This window comes from Mycteria americana, chromosome 1 (genome assembly GCF_035582795.1).
Source record: "Mycteria americana isolate JAX WOST 10 ecotype Jacksonville Zoo and Gardens chromosome 1, USCA_MyAme_1.0, whole genome shotgun sequence".
Taxonomy (NCBI): domain Eukaryota; kingdom Metazoa; phylum Chordata; class Aves; order Ciconiiformes; family Ciconiidae; genus Mycteria; species Mycteria americana.
The window spans coordinates 156,873,227-156,888,977 of NC_134365.1; the positions used below are offsets into that span (position 1 = coordinate 156,873,227).

Here is a 15,751-nt window from a genome sequence, read left to right on the forward strand (position 1 = left end):
TGTCAAGCTACATATTAAAACAACTGTACACTCAGAATGCTACATATTCAAATTACTGTCAAAAGACTACAAAAATTTAGAATAAAAAAGTATTTCAACAATTACAACTAAAGAGAATTAAACTGTTTACCTAACATGGGAGAAACTGAAGATCAGTACTTCTGTCAAGGATGTGTTAACTATAAATTGCAGTAAATACACTAAAAGAATAAGATCTATTTCAACAAAGCTCCTCATTAACTATACAATTCTGTTCAGAAGAGTAGTTTATTTTAATGTTAATATCAGTCTCCTAGACTGTAGCTATGCTTACTTTCTTTTTTACAGATCTTCTAAAAAAGCTTTCATGGAACTGCTATATAGTAATACATAATTACGTAAAAAATAGCTCCCACAACAGTCCTTATTTTCAGCTGTATAAAACTTAGTAATCCCACCCCCCACCTCCAAAATGTAGAGGAGGGGGAAGAAAAAACGGGGGGGGGGGGGGGGGAGAGGAAAAACTGTTCCAGAAATTTTGGACATAATGGGGAAAAAATGTAATAAACAAGAAAACTCCGCATCTGTGCGCTATCAGCAGAAAGCATCTTTCTCTCCATCTTCCACAGAATCTAAACCTAAACCAGACATGCTAATCTTCAGTAATAAAATGCTTTAGTGTTCAATAATGATAAATACTCCTGGCTGATCTTTTGCTTTTAAAATCCTTCTATAATAGAGGCATCCCATTCCTACTGAGGTTAAACAAACAAAACAACAAAAAAACCACCCTGTTTTGCATTATAGCCAAAATAGCATTGCAGTGACCCAGAGGAGAACAAAACGCTCATCTCCTCTGGAAATAGGGCAGATTATTTTCTTTAAATCACACTTCATGCACTCACTGGTTTCAACCACACAAGAAATATACTTATCATATAGCTTGTAACCCTTAAAGTGCAATGTCGTTAAGAAGGTCCTCTGCTTCTTTGTTGCTGTTTTTTGTTTATATGTAAATATAAAGTGGTTGCACAATAAATGGGGAGAAAACAGAGAATTATGCAAAAAGCAATTCTTAATAGAGCCCCACTTACCTACAGAAACACTAAGGCATACTTAGCTATAAACAACTGAAATCTTAATTCTGTAAAAGATGTGCTGCCTGAAGTGTTATTTTCACATTTTTTTATAAACTCTTTGTTATACCTTCACCAATTAAAAGATTAGAATCTCAAGTTGCTCTTGCTACAGTTAAATATATATAATGCATTTTTGCACAGTGTAATATGATTGTACACCTATATGATGAAGTCCAGCAAGAAAAGCTGAACTTTAGTTTCAAGTCCTTACAGATAATGAAATGCTTTCAGCGAAAAACCTTTCAGAAGTAATGGTAAGGCCTTCTAGATACCATCACCGTAGTCTGGAACCTCAAATGATTTCCTAAGGGATTTTCTAAAGCATTTCAGGTTTCCTTTTAATTTAAAAGTGAAAACAACATTTAAAACACACAATCCATGCATGTGCTGTAATTTACCTACAAAAGTCTGCTGCCATCAAGGAATGCTCCAGACCAACTATCCAGTCAAGAAGAAACACAACCAAGTCAGCCAGCCTAAACCCTCAATAGGCCTAACCATCCAGTCCCCCATGCATTTTACAGGGAAACGCAGTATGTAACGTAGAACTGAAAAGGCTCCAAGATTCTCCCAGGAATCAGAGAATGCCCTTTAGGATCTGGCATGCCGGATTATTATTCAACACTGAGGCTGAGTGTTTTTCTTTCTTTTCAAACCATGCTTTTTTCTTCCGAGCACTGTGAAATTCACAATTAAAACAGAACAAGACTTATGTCATTTCCATGCGGCAGGTTACAACCACTGAGCCCCGAGCCGACTCTGGTTTCAGCACTGACAAGAGTATCCCTGTTTTCCTCCTGCCCACACAATCTACCTCCACATACAAAGAGACTACGATAAAGATAAATGACACGGAGCCACAGATCCCGAGAAGTCTGTTAATGAATGCTAATATCCAATTATCAGCTTCTGGCCCACACATAAGGTACGGAAGGAAAAGTCTGTGCATAAATACCAATTCTAGAGTTACTGCTTTGCCTTTTTCTTTAAAATAAATTCAGATCCCCAAAGAATTTATAAATGAACTAGTGTAGAATAAAATATATGCCGATATTTTCATCTTCTACTACGCCTACTACAGTAATATGATGTTTAATTAAAAGATAAGATTCAGAATTTTGATTTAAAGAAATTTATTTTAAAGAAGCTGGATTTTAACATTTGACTTACTTCAGTGTAGGCAAAACTCCACTCTTTTCCCAACCCTGAAAAAACATATGCACAGCCTTAACTTCATATCCTGGGTTAGGCCTGTTAACTTCAATAGCAGCAGAATTTCCACTACAAGGTACCTAGTGTTTCCAGACAGCTTTCAGCAAATGCACTTCTTGCCTTTCACATATAAAACTTCTCCTAACTTCACTTTACAGAGACGTGAACGTGGAAAGACGTCCCCACTGTTTATATGGTTCAAAAAGTGTGATTTCACTCATTAAAATTTGTTGTAACTAATGTATCTATATTAAATAATCGGTACAATGGTACGAATGACGTTTTAATTTCATTTTACATCAGACAGACACCTTCACCACAATGTTAAATAATTCCAACTAGCTTTTATTTTCAAAAGCTACTTACTACCAGTGCTTTCACACAGAAGTTTAAAAAAAATGAGCGTTTGTTTATGCTATAGAAGGAAGTACCTATCGGTGGAGAAAGTGCTGCTGTCATAGCATTATAATTAAAGTTATCCCCATATGAACGATGGTTCGCTCTCTGAGGTGGACTCGCTGGTATAGATTGTGACCTTTGTGATACCGTAGAAGAAATTCCTGCCAACATCTGTCCCAACATCTGTAACATCTGGAGCTCTCGAGCATGCTCAGCTTCCCGACGCTTGTCCTCAATTTTGAGCCTCTGCTCTTCATATCTGTAAAATTTCTCTTCTGTATCCACACTCTGCTGCAGGAATTTTTCCATCATTTTATCCAATGTTAAATTTGCATGGCGTTTTTTTGACCTTTTGGGCTGATTGAGAGGTGGGGTAATAGTTGGAGCATTGATTTCTTTAAAGCCTAAAACAAGAGGACAGACAATTATTTTTCTGAAGTGCTAAGAAGAAAGCAGCAAAAAAATCTCCCTATGAGATGTGGACCTAATACGTCACAAAGTTGTTATTCTTTTTTGATGTGAATTGTAATTATTTCAGATATTTTTATTTCAGAGTACCACAGCAAAAACACAAGCTTCTGCAAAGTTATAAAGGTAACACGAAAATTACACAGAGGCATCTTTTAATTGTTGTAGTACTAAACTTCAACAATAGGAGTCTTTTTGATCTTCCAAAAAGGTTTAAGTGAAGGCTATTAAATAGTATAGCCTCATTTGTGTATTGCAGGTAATTACATTAATCTAAATTGAGTTTCAGTCTGTTGGCATTCTGGATTTGCATTTCAAAAGAACATTAGTGTAAACAATTCTTTGATGGGGTTTATGTGTAAAAAGAAGGTTGGTTAAACGTCAACCAATTGGCTGATCCCTCAGTGATGTCAACTTCTGAAGACAGGTTCATGTTTGTATTAAAACCACGGCATTAATCTGGATTTAAAACAAACAAATAACACTGCCCCCCCAACACAAATACGGAGCTGAGGGTAAAGACCGAGCAAGGAAGGGACAGGCTTTATCTAAGGGCTGCTTCTGTCCGCAAGCCTGCTGAAGTTAGAAGCAGTGTTTCTGAAACAACTCAAGCAATTAATTATGTAAAAGCTCTCCCCTAGGTTTCTGGCCTATCTGCAACAATAAGCAGATTTTTCAGGTATCATCGTCATCATCATTTTAATACCGATTAACAAAACTGTACATAGTCTGCAGGGAACGGGAAAACCCTCCAGCGAGAAGGATGCCTATTTTCTTGTATAGCGCTGACACTTTGTCTTGATAATCTCTGCGCTAGTTTTCCCTTGGTTTCCCACTGATAAACACCGATAAAAACTCACTACGGTCTCCGTCCGCCCAGCATCTCCCCTCTCCCCCTACCCGGTTTGCAGCACTTCCCGCTCCCCGCAGCAGACCGCTGCCCTTCCAGGCGGCGTTCGGGGGCGGGGGGGACGCGGGGGGGGGGGGGGGGGGTAGAAGCTTTCGGGGCCGAGCAAGGTGCAGGGGAAGGGCGGGGGGCAGGGGCGGATTTCGGAGCGCAGAGGACGGGGCGGGAGAGAGCAGGGTAAGGCAGAAGCCACTAGAAGCACGCTAGCTGGAGAGAGGCGCGGGCAGTTGGGCTGCCAGAGCCCGGGGGGTGCCGCGCTGCTCGCGGGGTGAGGGGAGGACACCCGGCGCCGGGAGCCCGGCGGCTACTCACCGTCGCCCGGCGGCACGGGGATGGCGAAGGGGGGGCACTCCACCTTGATGGGGTGGTCGGCGTAGGAGGAGCACTCCCCGGAGTCCTCGGTGAAGTTGTCGCGGGGGGACTCCAGCTCGGCGTCCTCGTCCAGCTCGGCGTCCACCTCGCGGCTGTTGTGCGGCGTGCCCGGCGTGGGCGGCCCGGCGAGCGGCCCCGCCGGCTGGGCGCCGTCGGGCGGCGGGGCCAGGGGTTCGGGGGCGCCGTCGGGGCCCCCCCGGCAGCTGAGGATCCGATCCATTTCGTCGTAGTACTTGCATATCTTGCGGGCGTGCCCGTTCTTCTTCAGCCCGTCCCGGGCCTGGTAGTACTGGCGCTTGAGGCCCTTGATGCGGATGCGGCACTGCTCGGGGGTGCGCTCGAAGCCCAGCTCGGCCAAGCGGCAGGCCACGTCCCGGTACACATGGCTGTTGCGAAAGTTGCCGTCCAGCGCCGACTGCACGTCCGCCTCGCCCCAGATCTCCAGCAGCGCCCGCGTCTCCAGGTCCGACCAGAGGAAGCCCCGCGTGTTCGTGATCATCCTTGGCCGGCCGGGGTCACTGCAATGGCCGCGCACCGGGGAGAGGGAGGGAGGGAGGGAGGGAGGGAGCGAGGGAGGGAGGGACGGAGGGGGGCGGAGGAGGGCGGCGGGGAGGAGGAGGGGGGTTTAATGCCCGCACTCGGCTCTCCCAGGGGGCGCCTACGCCAGCCCCGGCAGCCGCGGTGCGGCGGGAAGCGGCGGGGAGCCGGGCCCCGGGCCCCGCATCCCAGCCCGGGCCGCCGCCGCTCGCAGCCCGCACGCACGCAAACAAAACTTTCCAGGCGCCGCTTTGCGCTGCGGGCACCTGCAAAAAGGGGGTGGTGGTGTGTGTGTGTGTGTTAAAAAAAAATAAAAAAATCCCTTCCCTCCCCGGCTCGCTCCCCTCCGAAAACAATGATGATAAATAAAAAATAAACAACCGGGCTCCCGACGCGGAGCCGCGGCACCCTCCCCCGGGGCAGGACGCGCCGCCACCCCGCTCAGGCAGTCATCCGTGCGCGGCCGGCGCGGCCGCTCCCCCGCCCCGGGCTCCTCCGGGAGCGGCAGGACGACGGCGCTGGCTGGACTTGGAGGCCCTGCTCATCACAGCGCGCCTCCCTGCCTGCCTGCCTGCCTGCCTCCCTCCTTCCCTCCCTCCCTCCCTCCCTCCCTCCTCCTCCTCCTCCTCCTCCCTCCCTCCCCGCCGCAGTGGAGCGCGATCCCTGCACACACGCGCACACACACACACACACACAGGGCGCTGCAGCTCGGCGCACGGCGGCCGAGAGCCCGCAGCTCCGCTCGGCGCCCTACCTCACCCCAGCACACCGCCGTGCCGCGCCAGCACGGGCAACAACCTCCCTGCCCGCTCCCCAGGGCCGCCGATGTCACTCAGCCGCGGGGCAGGCGGCCAGGCTCCCGCAGACACGCACTAGCGCACACACGCACACGAGCGGTGCCTGCGGCGCGGGGGAGCCCGGGCGCAGCCGGCTCGGCTCGCCCCTGCAGGCCGCCACAAAAGCCCACGCTGCGGCTGCCAGAGACGGCGCCTCCCGGAGGCCCCCGCTGCATCAGGCAGCCCCTGCCCTCGGCGGACACCTGCGAAGGTGGTCGGGTTTGTGTGCGTGGCCCCCCCCCGCCATCCCTTCGCAAGGCAGGTGAGCGGCCCTGCCGGTTCCCCGCTGCAGGCGGGGGTGGGTTTCATTGTGCCGAGCCGCCCTCGGGCCCCACTGCCGCCCACAAGCCGTTCCGGCCCCTGCCCTTTCTCCTTGGTTTTGCTCCGAAACCGTTCTCCGGCGGGAGCTGCGCAGCGACGGCGACAAGCCCACCTCCCCGTCACGGGGCCCCGCCACCGCCTCCCTCACGCCCCGGCCCAGCCCCCCCCCAGCGGGGCAGCCCGACCGAGGCCCCCGCCCGGCGGCCTTTCCCTCCGCAGGGAACACCCACCCACCCGGCCGCCCCACGGGCTTCCGTGGCCCCCCTCGGAGGTCAGCCCTCGGCACCGGCCAAGGCTGCCGCCGCTCGGGGAGCACCCGCCACCGGCGGCCCTCGGCGCCCACCCGCCCGGCCTGGCCCGCCCCCGCCTCCCCTCAGGGGCAGGCCCCACCCCCTCCCCGCCAGAGCCCCGGTGCAGAGATGTGTATACCTTCATCACACCGCAGCCAGAGGGCCGCAGCCAGGGCCAAGGCCAGCGCAGCCAGGGCGCCGGCGGTGACAGCGCCCCGTCCCCACATCCTCCCGGAGGAGAAGGCAGGGGCTGCGGCCGGGCCGGGCCCCGCGACGCGCTGCTCCGCGCTCTCCTCTTACCTAGCCACAGCGCGGGGCTCCCGACACCCCCCGCCAAGCGCGCAGGCAAGCGGCGCACACAACTCATCGGCGCGGCTTCCGGGCCGGGCAGGGCAGGGCCGGGCCGGGCCGGGCAAGGCAGGCCTACGCGGGCGCGCCCGCCCGGCACCGCTCCGCGCCTCCCCGCGGCGCGCCGCGGCCTCCCCCCCACCCCTCGGCGGCAGCCAATGGCGGCGCGGGGCCTGCGCGGGCGGGCCGCGCTGAGGGAACGGCCGCGGCTCCCGGCGCCCGTGGGGCCGGACAGGGCCGCTGCGGCCTTCCCCGGCGGCGCAGGGCCTGGCGCCCTCGGGCCTCCTCCTCCTCGGAGCGGGGCCGGGCGCGCAAGGTGCGCCCCTGCGGCGCGGCAGCGCGGGCCGGGCGGTTGTGTGGCAGGGCCCGGCCCGGGAGGGGAAAGGTAGAGCCGGGAGCGCCCGGCCGTCAGGGCGCTTTGGGGCTGCCTTGCAGCCCTTTTAATTGGCAGCAATTAAAAACTCCTAGGAATTACCATTTATTGCTCCCAGCGTTTGAAAGCGCTTCACATCCCTCACCTCGCCAGGCGTTTCTGAGCAAACCCCTGATTTACGAGTGTGATTCATTTCTAAGCTGCTATTTCTAGCTCAGATACGTCATTTTAGAGCAGTATTCTTGTAATATTTTCTTTTACTCTAAAACATACCAGAGCCAGTGGAAATACCAGCTGATGTTCAGCTCTGGTCCTACGGCACCTCCTTAATCTGGACAATAAATCAAGATACAGCGTTGCCCAGGAAAAACTGACATGGTTATATGCATGAGAAATCTGAAACATTAAAGCTCAAAACAGCGGTAATTTCTGCTCTAGACTCCTAGGTATTTCAAGCAAGAGTGTCATTTTTAACTCATAAAAGCTTCTAGCCTAACTACAGCAGTAAAATGTCAATGTTTCAATCAATATTTTGAAGGGGTGAAGACAGACAACATTTTCCTTTACTGTTTTGTGTTATATATAGGCTGTGCTCAAACAGACCTGCTGGTTTTACCTGGACCAAACCCAAGCAGGAGAGATTCGTGCCTTTCAGCATCATGTAAAACAGCCATGCTGTCTGCAAACTGCAAGACAGACAACCTGAGCTTTTAGTAACCCAGATTGAACAGTAACCCAGGTACTGGAGCAGGAACTTGGATGCCTGACAAGTTCACTGTCAGGTATTAACTTGTTTATTGAAAAGTTACTCTTCTATAGGTCCTGGTATCTGGTACGATTTTAAAGGCAATATCGGGTCAGTAAAATTTGCCTTGTATTCAGTCAACACAAGTAATGCTTTTTACCCTTTGATTATCTAACTGTGTGGCAACCCAAAAGATAGACTCAATGGCCAATCACATTTAGTTTTTACATGAGTTTTAACCCCCCAAAAAAGGTTATCGGATTGTTGAACACCACGTTTCTTACACTTGTGTTTTGATTCCATCTGGAAGGATAGAGTGTGTAGATTTCCTGTAACTCCAGCACTGACTTAATGTCTGGAAGAGAGGGGGGAAAGAATGATGTAGATTTTTTTTCATCCCATCAAGTATCTCTGGTTCCACCAAAAACATGTCTTGTGCCCAACAAACGAGAGAAGAAGAAAGATGTAATTGTAATGTTGTTTTTCACTGGGGTCTCTGGTTTCCTTTGTAGCAGAAATGGAAGCAAGTTCTTCTGATGCTGCAGAACCCTCAGAAGTTGTTTTGTGGAATCAGTGAAGTTTCCAGGACTCAATTCTCAATTCACGTGTAGAAGAAAACCTAAAGGTATCTATGGGCTTCCTCTATGCCAAAGTTGTTCAGGTTGTTATGGACAACCTTGACATCAACTAAAAGAGTCTTGCTACTGTTATTAGCCAACATGAGTGTAAAAACTTTGAGCAAAACACATTGCCACGCCTCAAACGTTCTACTGCTCTGCATCTAACTCAAGTTACCTTCTTTTGGTATAGTACCGGCTGCCATCGCCATACCGTGTACAGTATAAATCCGTTAACTACTAGTGCCATCTCTGAGCCCAGCATCAGCGATGTTACTTACTGTAACATGCTGTGCATTTTTTACTGAGCTTCCTGTTCTGACAGTCCTGTCACTTTGTCCGCTTGTCTGTCTGCTTGCCCCTCTCTTACATGGAGGGAGGAATGACCCTGCGGAGTTCCCTTTTATGCTTTGGGCAAAATCCTTCTGGCTTCATTGCTTGTTGCTCCATTGGTGGCCCCTCCTTCCCTAGCTCTTGATCTCAGCCTTCAGTTCCAGCATTTTAACCCTTTTCTAGCTGCCCTGTCACCACAACATATCCTTCTCATTAGTGGAATAATTACTGCAACCTCTTCCTCCCCTGCTACACAAAGAAAGGCTAGCCATCAGTGGCCGACCTGAGAACGTCCTACTACTGTCAAGGTAGGCAAGAGCTTGGAGGTTTGACTTAGTAGTAGATTGCAGCAGTCACTGACAGCTGATGCTTGGGGACAACAGAATGTACATACATAGATAGGGTGAGGTATGAACTGTAAGCTACATGTCTCTAGGTAGAGATCCCAAAATAGTGACCACTCTGGACCATTTTGTGGTTTCTTCTGCAGGTTCCTGCTGAATCTTTGTTCACAATATGTTTGCTTTTTGCTTCTGATCACTTTGTACCCACTCAGCACTGAAGTCTGAGTCCTTGCCATCCATTTGATAACTGTTGTGCAACCCTGCCTACCCAAGCCATTCCAAGGTGAACGTGGGCAGCAGGTGGCAATAGCAGAGCTTGCAACATACGTTGATGGCGTTCTCTCAACTCAAATAACTGTCAGCCTGTACTGGAGTCACCATTTAATATCATAAATATTATAAACATATCCATGTTAATAACTGCAACAGGGGGTTTAAGCATTCCTCATGTGGAGTGAGGGAATGGAAGAACTTGGAAGTAATAAGTAGCTTTAATTGAAACTGCCCATAAAATATGACCAAAGATTTCTTTGTTGTTGAAATGGGAATCTGGAAGCACTTCTCATTGTGAAAAAGATGAAAAAGTGGAAAGTCTTAATTTCATTTGAATGTTTACCTAGCTAAGTTGTAGGAGTTAGAATTGGTAGTGGTAATAGAGAAGGCAGTAATGGTATATGTGTTAAGATAAAAAGGGGGCCAATCCTGCAGATGTTATTAGCAGTACTATTTACTGCCATTAAAGTGAGTGGGATGAGCATGTTTTACACCAAATATTATGTTTCTCTTAGTGCAGGACAAAATGTGTTTTTATATGGTGTAAGTTTTAGTTTGTTAGTTTTGATGTCTCTCTAGGCTGCAAAGAAACTAAAAACAGCATAAGAAGACCTGAAGCTATGATAATTATTCCTGTCACTACACTTCCGTGCATTTTTATATTCAAGACAAAGGATAGCAGCAAGCAATTAACAAGCCATTACAAAAACACATCAACATGCTTTGGTTTACCTATAACGTTTACTAGACAGGAATGTCACATGGGCTGAAGAAGGGAAAGAAAACTAAATGAGAAGAAATATACTCACACCTGATTAAATACTGTGTAATTAGTTATTCCCTACAGCTTCTTGTAATTCTTCATATTTTTACCAGGGCAGTACAGACATTATCATTTCTAGACATATTCAGTATAATAATATTTGTCAAGCCCTGTGCTTCTCTAGATAATTTTTGTTTTATCCAAAGTGAACAGTAAGAATTTTTCTCTTTTTGCTGAGTGTTAATGGTGAAAAAACAGATATCAAGGAAACAATAAAGAGAACATTTCTGTTTTGTCCTCTTCTTAGAGCAGGCAATAAGAATGATCTATGTACTGCAACAGAAGTGAAGAGGGCTTTTTTGGGCTCACCCAACTTCTTCAAACAAGTTCCTGATATCTAGTGCAAACATACATAAACTTGCACACCTCTTAAGCAACATCCAAAAAGTTAAAACAAATCGTCTCTTTTTCAATAGGGAATAATGAGACTCTGAGAAAGTAAATATTGTGGAGTTACACAGTTTTCCATAAAACTGCTTTTGCTCTGTCCTTTGGTGGCAGAAGGTAACATTTGCCAAATCCATTAACTTACACAATTTAGAACACTGCTATTATTATGAAGTACACTACTAATTTATATCACTTTTCTACTGTTCAATAGCTACATGATGTTTTATTTTAGTTGTGTTGTAGCTGAGCCTGGAGACTTTGCCTGGATATTGTCTTATCCATTGTACATACACAAAAGTCAACCCCGTGGGATAATTGCTGAGGTGACTTAGAAATTAGAACTTATATTCACACTGTTAGGTAAGGCACAGCATTGAAGAAGCTCCCCAGGTGGAATGCGGCTGACATGCAAGGAATCCATTCCCTAAGAATTCCCTGGAAGTTCCCTAAGCCTGCAACTGTAGATGTTGGTAACGCCAGGGGAACTTGGTGTGCTGACTCTAAGAGGCGCTGCCCAGAGGGTGGAGCAGTGTGGAGATGCCGTGGCCAGGCTCTGCAATTATATGGGAACTTAAAGGTGTCATGGAACTGATAAGCTGCACATTTACTACCCTGGGCCAACAGCCTGCCATGTTTTTGACAAAATGCTGTCCTTTTGGTGAACTTTGCTCATTATAACATCATTATAATACCAAAACACACCTCTATCCCAAAAGCTACCCACCTCCAAGGTGTGACCGCCCCTCACTGTGCTTGCGCTCTGAATTTTCCTAGCCTATACCTTTAAAAGCGAAGCGAGAAAACTTTACACCAATCCTAAACAAAGGTATGTATGACTAGAGTCACTCAAGCTCCACCTGAAAGGTGGAAAATAGTATAAAATGGGTTAAGAGAAAGAGAATGTTAGGGAAGACACCATCGTGTACCACTCTAACGTTTGGGATCAGTCGACGGGCTGAGCCTCTCTTCCCCCCCCATCGGGACGCCTTTGGGTAAGAGTCGAACACTTGGTTATACCAAATGCCTCCCCGGGAAACTTAGAAATCTCTATAGAGTCGCTTTATTATCTTTTAACGTGTTTGTAGCCGGCAGTGTTATTCATATTCTGGGTATTTGCACGTGCTTTGCAGACAGTGAATTTATCACCGGTAATCCAAAGAATCTGTGTGTCTGTTGCTCTAATAAACTGCACTCTTCATTGATCTAGCCATGGTAGTTCTCATTGAACACGACCAGACTCTTTATGTGTGGCCGTGGTAGTTCATGCAACGTGACTAGACTGGGGGTGTAAGCGCGTTATTAGTGAATCCGTAATCGTGAAGTTCAGTACGCTGGACACGACCGGACTTATAACGTTGTAAATTAATGCTGTTGCCTTAGCAAAAGCCCTGAGAGGGGTTCTGATAAGTGGCTATACACACAGTCCTTAGAAAATAAACGGTTGACCAAGTCTGAGACTAAGACTGGACCTAGCCGCACCTAGACTCCTCTCTGAGAAGGAGTTTAGAAAGCAAGGGGGTCCTGTCTGAACCTCGTGACTCAACGGGAGGGTTCCCCCCCCAGCCACTCCTCAGACTCCTATTTGTATGCGACAGTAACTCTTAACGCAACAAACCCCTTGCTCAAAACTCAGCTTTATGTGCATTTAAGAGAGACACGGATGCTCAGCATGATGGACAGATTTGTAAATGATAAATTGGTAGCTCAAGTGACACAGTTTGGTACAGTCTTGGAAACATACAGTATATATTGAACATGACAGCTAGAAGAAGACTACATGCTATATCCATAAAGGGAGTTGAACGCTGAAAGGTTCCTCTTTCAGGTACCTTGCTTCCTTTTTTTTTCTGTAATTTGTTGCTAGTCATCTCACAGATCCAGCATATCAACTTTAGTAGTTGTGTCCCCAGGTTTTTCTGGAGACTTTGTAGTTGCTTTCCCCACAGCCCCCTAAGCCTTGCATTTGTAGTCAGTCTTAGATTGCTGTAGTGCCACGGGTGATGTCTTTGCCTCCAGTTGCTTCTGGAGTTGTGCATAATCTTGTCGCCCAAAGGAAAAAGCTGTAGTTCTCTTCGCTCCCTGTGAGAGCTGTTCATGTTACATATTCCTGAGATCTTGTATATGGAAAATATACTCTAGTCCTTAATATGCCTGCTCTTCAATATACAGGTGTTAAAATTTAACACGCGTACCTGAGTTCGATTACGGCATCCTTTACTTGAAAGTCAGCATGTATGCATGTGTATTATTTCTTCCTGTTGTTGCCACAGCTGTATAAGTGTATGGGCAGCAACAATTCATTTTCTTCATGCCAAGGCCAGCTCTGCGAGTTTTACTGGTATAATTAATCCCATTGGGGGAGGAGAAGGTCATTTAAAAATAAAAGCCAAAATAGGGTAAGAGGGTGGATATAACTATGTCGTTATAAAGATGACACATCAGAGTGATGATTTTCCTTGCTGTATGGGAAAGCTATCCCAGTATAAAGCACCTTTATACAAATAGAACTTATAGACGTGTTAAGAAGTTGAGATGGCAGTGAAATGGTATTGTTTTAGTTCTATCATAATTAAAATGGTACCTATTTTTGACAGACAAGCCCCAAATAACCTATGGCAATTTTAAATTACTTCATTTGGCCAATGGTTTTCCACAAAGAAGCTTATCCTTTCATGTGAAGTAAAATAAACTTTTCAAGATGACATTTCCATTTTCTATCCTTCATTATTGTTAACACCTTTCCCAGAAAGGTGTGCCACGTCAATGAATCCTGTTCTCCTGATAGCACATTTTCGTGAAGAGTAGTTAGTGAAGGAGCAGCAAAGATCAGGAGGAGCGGGAATTTTGTGTGGGGGTGTGGGAAGGAGAGCGTTGACAGATGATTCCCCAGAACTAGGGCTGCCAAACAGCACGTGTCAAGAAAGAGGATGTGTGGCTGGGGAGGAAGGGAGGCAGATAGCCCTCCTGCCCCTGAGCTCCTGCTGTCACCTCTGGGTTCGCATTAAAAGAGTTCAGGCAGCCCATGCCAGGGTCACCACTCCGTACCAACCCACCCCTCCTGCACTCTGCTCTCCCGCTGTCTTCCAGTGTCTTCCACCAAAACTGGGTCTCATTCACAAACTAAAATGAGATTAAACTCTCAGTGAGTGAAGGGGAGAGGTGTCTGCGTGCCCATGCAGTTAGGGGAAGGTCTTGCTGCCCTGAGTCCATCCTGCTGGTGCTCCCCAGCTCCAGAGCCTTTCCTCTCCCTCTGCGCTTGCCCACTCTCAGCCCCTTCCCTTGCTGGCCATGCTGGGGCTCAGCATCTGGTGCCGGCTGGCTCCAGCCTCCCCCCACCGTGCACTGGGGCTGTCCACAGTGGCCTTCTGTTCTCGCTCTCCCTGCGCAAGAAGTGGCTCCTACTGCTGGCAGTAAGGCAGACACAGCCTGCGCTTCACCAAAATCCACCCACCCAGGACCCTGATGGAGGAAAAAGAGGAGGTGCGTGCGGCAAAACCCAGACACCTTAGCAGGGAGTAACCACGCCAGCCCTTGCTACTGCCGTGGGGGGAACGGGTGGCAGAGTGATAATGAGCTGGAGTGTCTTGGGATGCTGAGGCCAAACCTCAGCCAGGTATGCAGAGCTCAAGTGAGCGGGCAATACTACCATGTATCATCTTCAGCCTGCAGTGTTGGCTGATCTGTCATGCTAAACCACTTCAGGTACCCCCACTCTGCAAATAAGGACCCCAGCACATTCCTCTTACCTTCCCCATTTTTTAATTACACGTCCCACTCCCTCAGGCTACCACCCCTAACCTTTGCATCCCCACTCTCCCCTTTTTTTCTCTTGAGTACCTCCCTGTCCCACTGCAGAGCACGCTTTGGGCCCTGCTCTGTATTTTCTTTTGCAAAGAGGGTCCCAGCACTATGTTGAATGTGAGGGCACACCTTGCAGTGGAGCAGGCACCGCAGCTGGGCGCCGAGCCTCGCACACTTTTACAGGATTACTGTACATTTCCATACGATATACTGTATGTGCCACAGGTGAGCAGTTTCTGCAGGTGACGGCAGAAGACCAAAGAAAGTCTGTAAGCTGCCTTCAGCCCAGTTGTCAGCTGGCAAGTTACCTGCTGTAAAAAAGTCTTTTAAGGCACTGCCTTCCAAATGGCCGTGAAGGCTTCCTCCCGTTATACAGAAACCAGATTATCACTGAACTTATTTGATCCACTCCTAGGGAGTAATAAAATACACATTTTGCTCAGTAAAAACTCCATCTGGTCTCTGAGATATATTGGCATGGCAAGCATCCACCTTCCATTGCTGTTGCTCGCAGTCCCCATGCAGCCACTTATCAGTTCATCTGTCACAAGAAGCAGAAAGATTTCCCTTGCATAGACAAAAAGACACCTCCCTGAGGCCTCTAGTAACTGGTCCTGCCTCTATTCTGGCAACCAAAGCTGCACATTTTAAGATTGTAGCAGCCTAAAAAGGATTTAACAGGCTGCCCCTTCTGCTCAGGCATTCAGAACTGTCTCTCTGCAAAGAAACTGTGTAACGGGGAGGGAAAGCATTGGGAAGAAAAAATTAATCACCCTTTTTTTTTTCTCGGAGAGCTCTTTTATAATACTTCAGAGCAGACAGGAGTTTGCTGTTAGGAAAATCAGCAAACGGAATGCCATTCTTTTGAGATAAACTGTGATGCCTTTCATTTGCAGCTGTGCACACACAGTCTTAATCTGCCCCATGTTTATCAGGTTCAAAAGCACTTTTATCAAATTCACCGAGGAAAAAGAAGTGCCGCAGTTTTGGGCTTAACTATCCTTCTGATACCTGTGGGTCAAGGCTGAGACCTCAGGTCTTTCGTTTCTCGGAGAGGGGACTTGTTTCCCTCCCTCTTAGGCTGAGTTTATTAAAGCTGCTGACCTGTTGCAGTTCATCGTGATTACACAAGTGACTCAGTCACCTTTCAAAAACATTGCATTATTTCAAGACAAAAACATTACTGAGTAATATCATGACGGTAAATATTTGATGGAAAAAATACTGTTTACCAGGTTTAACAG

At 47.9% G+C, this 15,751-nt stretch overlaps 1 protein-coding gene and 1 long non-coding RNA gene across 6 annotated transcripts in view; one reads left to right on the forward strand and one right to left on the reverse strand.

The window, feature by feature from the left end:
• Positions 1-7,118, reverse strand: part of NAXD (NAD(P)HX dehydratase) — a 53,362-nt gene extending 46,244 nt beyond the window's left edge. Inside the window, exons 1-3 of one of the 5 annotated variants that reach the window (XM_075525777.1) lie at positions 6,761-7,118; positions 4,417-4,994; positions 2,762-3,133 (exon numbers count right to left, since the gene is read on the reverse strand). In XM_075525777.1, the coding sequence (XP_075381892.1) occupies positions 2,762-3,133; positions 4,417-4,975 (931 nt within the window). In that variant the 5' untranslated portion in view covers positions 4,976-4,994; positions 6,761-7,118. The other 4 variants (XM_075525780.1, XR_012778861.1, XM_075525798.1 and 1 more) reach the window with 4 other exon arrangements.
• On the forward strand, positions 7,023-11,120 carry LOC142421287 (uncharacterized). Its single transcript, XR_012778862.1, has 3 exons — positions 7,023-7,963; positions 8,439-8,551; positions 10,073-11,120. It is a non-coding gene; the product is annotated as an uncharacterized LOC142421287 (long non-coding RNA).
• The last annotated feature ends 4,631 nt before the right edge of the window (positions 11,121-15,751 follow it).